General features: G+C 34.2%; 2 protein-coding genes across 2 annotated transcripts; one reads left to right on the top strand and one right to left on the bottom strand.

Moving 5' to 3' along the window:
* Positions 1-226: 226 nt before the first annotated feature.
* Positions 227-2,894, bottom strand: LOC106643149 (dnaJ homolog subfamily C member 8). The gene is made up of 6 exons (XM_014358165.2): positions 2,555-2,894; positions 2,060-2,218; positions 1,915-1,981; positions 1,760-1,854; positions 1,551-1,690; positions 227-1,485 (listed from the first exon to the last, which is right to left on the bottom strand). The coding sequence occupies exons 1-6, from the start codon at positions 2,621-2,623 to the stop codon at positions 1,248-1,250; spliced, it is 768 nt and encodes a 255-aa protein (XP_014213651.2). The 5' UTR covers positions 2,624-2,894; the 3' UTR covers positions 227-1,247.
* Positions 2,895-4,803: 1,909 nt separating this feature from the next.
* LOC106643128 (diphthine methyltransferase) lies at positions 4,804-8,454 on the top strand. Its single transcript, XM_014358128.2, has 4 exons — positions 4,804-5,097; positions 7,157-7,769; positions 7,841-7,985; positions 8,076-8,454. Exons 1-4 carry the CDS (start codon positions 4,960-4,962, stop codon positions 8,452-8,454), a joined length of 1,275 nt encoding a protein of 424 aa, XP_014213614.2. The 5' UTR covers positions 4,804-4,959.
* Positions 8,455-8,543: the final 89 nt, after the last annotated feature.

Below are 8,543 nucleotides of genomic sequence, written 5' to 3'. Positions count from 1 at the left end.
CTACATAAAGGATTACTTCGTTATTTCATTACAAGGTCGAGCATGTTCATGCAGTTAGTAGGACTACAGTATAAAAAAAATGGAAAGTGATTTTTTACGCTTAACGAATAAATTTTTTTAAGCTTTCACGAGTTATTGCAGGTGATTTTCATTTTTTTCATTATTCATTTATTTATTTATTGAAAAATACGATTCTTTAGACATTATATACAAGTATAGGGGCCAGTAGAGATCAGTACTTATGTGAAAAAAAGTGTTGACAAAATATTGCTTGTAAAAAGTTTATTAAGCTTTTTAATTTTTTCCGATTTTTACAATTAAATGGCAAGTTTTCTTTGAAAAAGAATTTTTACAGTCCCTTAAAAAAAGATATCAAGCCAATACTAGATAATACGTTTTTTTTTTTTTTTTTTTTTTTTTTTAACCATTACACATCAGGATTCCTTTGTGGTAATTTCCATTAAGTGTGCATAAAATTTTACTCCACAAGTATAATTAAAATTTTGTGGACTTATACGTTGACTGATTGAAAAATGATAGTTTGGTTTCTTAATAATTCTTTTATTATTATTTGTCAATGAAGTTCTATGTTGTTAGAAGAAAACTTGAAAATTATAATACTATACAACACATTTTTTTACAAAAAGATTACAAATTATCTCTGGCAATTTTATAGATAAGTGTTAGTACGAAATAATGAACAGACGGTTGCACAAAATCAATTAGTCCAATTGTAATCGTCACTTCAATATTCACAGATGCACATAAAACCCTTAATTATTAAATTTAGTTCACACTTTCACTGTTCAAAGTTAAAAAAACTTCAAAATTAATGTGGATTCGGTATAAGTATTTTGATAGTCTACTTTTCAAGAAAATCTATAACTTTCTATTCAACTGAATCCAAATAAAACCACTATAAGTTTCAGTGATGTTGACTGCATAGAGAAATGAATGTTAGTTTCTCATCAGATAAAAATTTATCAAGAAAATGATAAACTTACGTGCCGGATTCTTAATTTTATGTCAGACTTTCAAATACATAATCTACAATTATGATTTTTCAGAGTAAAACATTAAATTCTTATTTGAAATAATTATAAAAAAATTTGGATCATCATATCATCTATACAACAATTTGCATTTGTACATTACAGGGATGATCAAATTAAAAATAATATTGTTGAGAATTTCAAATGAATTTTTTAAAGGTATGATAATCGAACCTATTTTTATCACCATCTATCTCACTGTCGCGACTCAGCTTTTGGTTTTGGTGGCTTAAATGTTTTAATTTTTTTTTCTTTTTTTTTCTTTGCACCTCCAGAGCCTGACTGAAATGCCTTCCAACTATCAACTCTGGACTGTCTGGATTCTTCAAAATTCTTTTGCCACTCACGTTCCACGGCAGCCTGTGCTTCTGCTGATAGTTCTTCCTCTCGTTTTCTTTTTCTTTGCTCTACATCCCTTAGAGCAAGATCTCTCCTGAAATTCAAATTATTTTAAAACTTTGTTTTATCAAATGTTAATTTATTCAAACTACAATAGACCTTCTTCTTTCCATATCAGCAAATAACTTGGACGTCATAACATAAATGGCATGTTTGTAGCCTTCATCTGTTTCTTCCTCAAGAATTGCATCGTTGGCTAATTTTCCGTCTTTTTTAAATTTTTTTTTCTTTTCTACAATCTATAAAAATACTTGTATAAGAAATTATTCAAAAGTTAACAGTCATGAAAATAAGACGGATATATTCACCATGTGATCTGTTCTTGCTTTTGCCTCTTCAACAACATCCATGCACTTTGCCCTCGTTTCTTCAGATTCAAGGGTTTTCCATGCCTTATTAACAACTGTAAAGAAAAAAAATCAAGATAATATTTGTGAAAAAATGTCATATATCAAAAACATACTTTCAAAAGCCAGTTGAGATCTTTCAGCATCATCTTGATTTTTGTCTGGATGAACTAATATTGACATCTGAAATAAAAATGGAATCAAAGCTTATCAAAAATACGTACATACCATTTGTTTATTTTAAATAGCAGTCCAACTTACACGTCTATATTTTTTTTTTATTTCATCCAAGTCTGTTGTTGGATCAATTTGCAACACAGCAAACGGATTCAAATTAAAGTATGTTGAGCCTGGTCTCAATAGCCTATCGATTTGTTGCTTAGAAGTTAAGACCGAGTCTCTCTTTTCAATTGCTTTAACCTTTGAAAAATAACAAACAATAAGATTACGTTACACTATGCACATCAAAAAGTTCCTTTTGTAGGTTAGTTTCGCATTCAGTAGTAAAAACTGAAATAATCTGACGTTTGTATGGGTACATGACATTGAAATATCAACAATCATCAAAATAAAGAAAATAAAAACGCAAATGTGATAATGATAGTAGTCCAAGGTTATGAAAATGGACAAGTTAAGTATAAAAGCAAGAATATTATTGGATGTACTCCAGAGGAAAAGCGCGTATTGAAACTGCAGAACAGAATAACTTAGAAAAAACTTTGATAAGCAACCATATAGGTGCGTAAGCCAGCTTACTTCCGTATAAAACTCATTAAATGCCTCCTCTTTTTTTTCTGGTACTTTGCCTGAGTTTGTCGCTGCCATCTTGCTTACAACTACTTAAGTATCTACTCTCTTTTAATATGTTTTTTTACTTATTTGAAGCCTGAGTAGCTTGACAAGTTTGTTACCGACCGACCACAAGAGGCATCACACCCATAAAGGTATACACACACACACAAACGCACACAAATGTATGTACATCAACGATACAAGAAACAAAAAGGCCAGAACATCTCTTTCTATTCCGTAAACTCTATGAAAAACGGCGGAAGACGCAAAACGCAAAACCTCTACGTCTAAATAATATATATTATAAGTAATGAAGCACACGAAACGACGAAACGTGGAGACCTATGGAGACGGTTCACACTTCACACTTCACTCACGGTACCTTATACTTACTTACCCTACATACCTACTTACTACCAGCAATTTTCATATGTATTATCACGTATTGTATAAATAATTCGCGACATGTAAATTTAAATCTCAAAACTGTTTTTAAAAAAGCTAGGGCCTTTGTTTGATTTCCCAATTTCATAAATAATTTTCTTTGGAATTACTTAAATCGTAAATTGACCAAAAAGTATAATACTTGAAATCTAGAAAATTTTTTACTCAACAGCTACGATTAAATTTCTAAAAAATTTATTCAATTTCATACGTCATTCTTTGTCACTTGAAAAAATCTGAGTATGAGTTTAGGAATTTTTCATCTATACTAATAATAAAAAAAAAACGCTTTAAATTTCGGGATTATGCTATAAACTGCTGGTTGTGCAGGTAAATTAAATTCTACATCAAATAATAAAAGGCTTTTGATTTTTCAAAAAATGTTTTGTTTTATTTGCGATAATTAACGATTAAGCTGGTTCTTAAATTGAAAAGTCAAAATAAAAAAAAATTCATTGGACACGATTTCTGTGTTTACCGGAATCAACTTGACTCTTATGACCAAATATAAGTTTAATACTTGGTTCAACCAATGAACGAAATGATGCATATTATCACCCAATTTTATTAATTTTATTTTCTTGTAATTCAAGTTAAAAAAAAAATGCAAGTACTTATTACAGACTTAGTGTATGGTAACACCTATTGGACAGAGTAATGTATATTATAGGCATAAAATGAGTGAATATTTTTAAAAAATTTGAACAAAAGCTAAATTCTAAAAATTTTTTTTGGGTGTAATGTCATGGTGATCTTTTAAAATATTTTGAATTAGCTTTCTAACACGGGGGACATTTTTTCAACAGCAGTAAATGTATACTTACATTATTTTCGTATTGTTTTTAGTAATTTTAGTAATACAAGCAATATATGCACAATATTGTATTATTGTATGTGTATATCGTATATATATATATATTTTTTTTTTTTATATCATAGTGCTCTACGTCCGGCTCCTTTAATAAGGGCACTACTATGGGCACTTAGCACTTGGAAAAGGGATAAGGAAAGGGATGGGAGGCCTCCCATTACTGGGAGGGGGGTAGGGGGAAATTAGGCAATTTTTGCTGCGAGAAGGTCGCCTAAAACCCTCCTCGAGGAGCATTGCGTGGTGAAAAAGCACATGTGAAAAATCACAGAGGTACTTGCCCGAAAAAGTCACACTGGCCGGGAATCGAACCACGAGATTCGTTCACCTTACAATCCAGGGACGGTCAGGGACAGTGTGGGCGAGTCGGAGACGAAAGTGAACAAGTGCTCTTCTCCGATCGTCCGCGATCGTCCTCGTCCCTGACCGTACGCGATGCGCAGTTGTACACGTTAGGTTAGATTAATGCTGTATGTAAACAATAGTTTGTAAATAAAGAAGTGCAAATACAAACAAGTTTGTTTACTTTTTGCATTAATCTAACCTAACGTGTACAACTGCGCATCGCGTACGGTCAGGGACGATCGGAGAAGAGCACTTCTGCACTTGTTCACTTTCGTCTCCGACTCGCCCACACTGTCCCTGACCGTCCCTGGATTGTAAGGTGAACGAATCTACGGTCTCCCGCGTGTCAATCCACGACCTAGCCGACCGAGCCACCACGCGCTCTATATATGTATATATATATACATGTCTTGTTTACCTTTTAGTCTTGTGTGCTTGTCTGTCGTCTGCTTGTTGTACACACACTGATGCACACGCGCGCGCAGGTCATTTTTTTTTAATATATATTATACACCATAGGTACACCTTTTCCAATTTCCACCTTATTAAGTAAGTATGTGTGGGAATGGGGATTCGGGGATGGAGATGAAAAGTACCATATACAAGATGAGAGTGCAATCGAATCTTTTGAATTAAAAACTGTATAAGATACATACTTAACAGATAAATTGTTTCCGTCGCGGCACCGAAAAAAGATGTACCTATTAGCCCTATGTTAATAAACGCGTTGGTCCGACTTTTTTATCTGCTTACTATTAAGTTTGTATTCTGTGTTACTGTTTATTTTCAAGACACTCAAACGTACAGTTGCTGTCAATTCATTCAAATTTGTCATATCCTTTCAAGACATGTAAGTACCTCGCTTCTATTTTCAATTAAAAAAAAAAAAAAAAAAAAAAAAAATACTGCACTCTTGTACAGAGGTTCTAAGTATTTTGTATACTTTGTAGGTTATGCGCATAGGGTAGGTGAAAAAACACCCCCTTATTTCCTTTTATTACTTGGTTTGACTGCAAAAAAAGACTGGCGTCTTTGAATACACTAACGCTGCGTAAATTTTTTATAAAAATTCAAATAAAAAACATAAAACAGAACAATGAACTATAATAGTAATGGAAAAAACATGGAAGCGCCAAGAAAAATCGTTGAACCGCTAATAACGATCCCCAAACCCCGACCTTCTGCATTGCACCAACAGCAGATGCAGCAGCAACAGCATTCGTTGATTAACAGTTACAACAACAATAACAACAGCTCGTCCTCCAAACCGACGTCTGGAGCTTCCATTTATTCAGAGCTGTTAGACGTCATAGAAGAGATGAATTTGTATGTTCGTCCTTGCTACCTGGGCCATCGAGCTTCGCTGGAAAAAGTCAGACAGTTGATCAATCGGGCGCGTCAACTAGTCAGGCTATGCATGCTTGAGTCTGAAAAGTCATCATGTCAGTGAGAGATGATTATCTTGGTTGTATACGTTCGTCATTTAATATTAATGAATTTTTTACTAGAATAATTATTTATTTAACGTTTCTTCACTGTTATGATTGCCTGTTTGTAGGATACATTTTTTCCTCAACAGACCAAAGAGTTAAAAAAAAAAAATTAACATGTTGAATGTTAAATGCATTTGTTATTTACATAGAATTTGATGTTTTTGTGTGTAATGTGTGATTTTCAAAGAGTTTTCGATACGTTTGTACAAAATGTGTCGTTGCATTGAACATTTTTCAATTTAGTAGGTGCTAGTATGTATACTTACATAGTATTATCTGATAAAGTATTTTTGATGCAATTTATGATGCAATGTAAACAAATATTTACATATGTATACCAATGGACCTGATTAATTTTAAGCAGACTTTTGGATCTTATTGCAATTGAAGCATGTGATAAGCTAATTAAGAAGGACCATGGATCTGTAAATTATTAAACTTAATACAGTACAAAGGCCTTTAGTAAAATTTCTCTGTAAATCAATCTCATAACAAGCACAATTTCGAATTTAGGCTAAACGATAAGTTTCTTAAATAATTCATAACTTCTTCATTCATTGTACGAGTACTATCGTCAATTCATGTCAGTCATAAAATGATTGTATTAATAATTAATTTAACTTTAATAAATAAGTCACTAAATATAAGTAAGATTAATTGTAATTATACCGGCCAATCGCCAATTTCGATAGCACCGATGTGATATAGTTACTATTTAATCTTTAACAAATGCTGCCTAAAACAATGCAACAAACATTGAGGAGGCCAATTACTTATAAATAATCGTTTATGTACATTTTTTTAGGGAATTCAAAACTTAACACCAAATATACGCTTGCCAATTGGACTTGGTGTAAGAACATGTACCAAATAATTATGATGATGATGATGATGATAATAATAACTTTAAAAAAGGAATTTGTGTAATCAAATTGATTTTGAAAATAAATTTTGATCTCATAAATGAAAATGCATTTTTTCCTTAAATATTCATCAAAATATAAGGTACAACTTTTATGGTTTTTTTCAGTACTGCTCCGGATGCTTTATTTTTGTACTCGAAAAATCTCTGCTGTTGTATCATGGGTCCCACTTTGCTTTATAAGTACAAAACGTCCAGTTGATCTCTTTTGTGTAATCAAGACGTCAAGCTTTATTTGTAGGACATACCCTTAATTAATTTCATTATTTAAGAATTTAAGATAATTAAACTAAGTAGTCTTGGATTTGTGGCAAACATAAAGAAAAAAAACCTGGTTCCAAACGTTCATTGTTGCGTTGGTGCCATATGTTCGAAACAAATCTATAGAATAAAAAACTGGCCATTATTTTAGCTGTAAAATACAATATCTCATCCTTATGAGTACGGCCCAAGTGCATCAGTGACGCAAAAATGAGCATCCAATCTATTTGCAGACTTTGATGAAAACTATGGGATTCCAAACGCTGGAAACCTTTGATACAAAGTATTCCGCCGACTCGGTGGAGTGGTGTCCAGCCGAGGGCTACGAGGATATTTTCGTGTGCGGGACTTACCAACTGGAGACGCAAGAGACGCGCGTCGGGAGGATCTACCTATTCCAAATCGTAAAAGCCGAAGAAGACCAAGTGTCACTGAAACTGCTACAGCATTTGGATGGCGCCGGCGTTTTGGACACCAAGTGGGCACACGTCAAGTGCTCTGGTAAAGTATTGCTGGGAGTTGCGAGGTTCACAGGACACTTGCAGATTTACGAGTTGGTCGAGGATTCGGAGAAAGCACGTTTGACAATCGTAGCTGAGGTTTTAATCAGAGACGAGGGCCAGAGTCAGCCCATTGCGTTGTCTTTGGACTGGTCGACGGGAAGAAGAGAACCAAGTGACAGTGCAAACGTGAAAATTACAGTCAGTGATTCGCACGGCTCGGTATCGCTGTTTCAATTGTCCGACGACGCGAACGGCTTGAGGAAAATTTTTTCTGGGCACGGCCACGACTTTGAAGCGTGGATAGCAGCCTTCGATTATTGGGATACGAATGTTGTTTACACTGGTGAGTTTTTCATTGGCAAATGGATTTTACGTGGCGTCCGTATAGAGAGTAATTTCATTGTTGAATAACAGGTGGGGATGATGGTAAATTTTTGACATTTGACACAAGGATGGATGGAGATGTTTTGAAAGCAAATTTTACGAATCGGTCCCACGAAGCTGGAGTTACCAGTTTTCATTCGAACTGGAAAAAACAGTTTTACCTGGTTTCGGGGAGGTAAGGTAAAAAAAAAAACCACGAAGCAAACGCTCGGATGCTTTGGAATGGGAAAAATGTCTTTTTCACCGTGCATCGCAATTATTGCAGCTACGACGAGAATTTAAGGACCTGGGACACGAGGAATCTTCGTCAGCCGATGGAGCAATTGAATTTGGGAGGTGGAATCTGGCGGCTTAAATGGGATCCTTACGAAGCCAAGTATCTACTGGCGGCCGGCATGTACGGCGGTTTTATCATCATTGACGCTGAAGTCGACGAGACTCCAGAAATTGTCGCAGTGTACGATGATCACCAAAGTATCGCCTACGGCTGCGATTGGTCTCATTTGAATAAAAATGTCGAAAAAAAGCTCAAACTTTTGAACGATTCCAACAGTCACGACGTTTTTTTGGGTACTTGTTCGTTCTACGATCACTGTCTTAAACTGTCTTCCATAAAACTCGATGGTTTTAACAATTTTGTATAGAAAAAAAAAGAAAAAGTTTTCAAAAATAAAATACGTTTTCTTTAAACTGTAATAGTATTATTTATTTTCCAAGGAAATCAGCTATCGCA

The sequence above is a fragment of the Copidosoma floridanum genome, unplaced genomic scaffold, assembly GCF_036245765.1.
Source record: "Copidosoma floridanum isolate Cflo_tuat_1 unplaced genomic scaffold, Cflo_Japanese_pri ptg000025l, whole genome shotgun sequence".
NCBI lineage: Eukaryota > Metazoa > Arthropoda > Insecta > Hymenoptera > Encyrtidae > Copidosoma > Copidosoma floridanum.
Note: the sequence above shows the minus strand (reverse complement) of the source record. Positions and strands in the feature narration are given on the sequence as shown.

Coding starts and splice junctions, on each gene's coding strand:
- LOC106643149 (XM_014358165.2), bottom strand. CDS start 2,623: ATGGCAGCGACAAACTCAGGCAAAGTACCAGAAAAAAAAGAGGAGGCA. Junction 1,982..2,059: donor TAAAAAAAAAATATAGACGT/GTAAGTTGGACT, acceptor TTTTTATTTCAG/ATGTCAATATTAGTTCATCC. Junction 1,486..1,550: donor GCTGATATGGAAAGAAGAAG/GTCTATTGTAGT, acceptor TTTGAATTTCAG/GAGAGATCTTGCTCTAAGGG.
- LOC106643128 (XM_014358128.2), top strand. CDS start 4,960: ATGTTAATAAACGCGTTGGTCCGACTTTTTTATCTGCTTACTATTAAG. Junction 7,770..7,840: donor TACGAATGTTGTTTACACTG/GTGAGTTTTTCA, acceptor GTTGAATAACAG/GTGGGGATGATGGTAAATTT. Junction 7,986..8,075: donor TTTTACCTGGTTTCGGGGAG/GTAAGGTAAAAA, acceptor CAATTATTGCAG/CTACGACGAGAATTTAAGGA.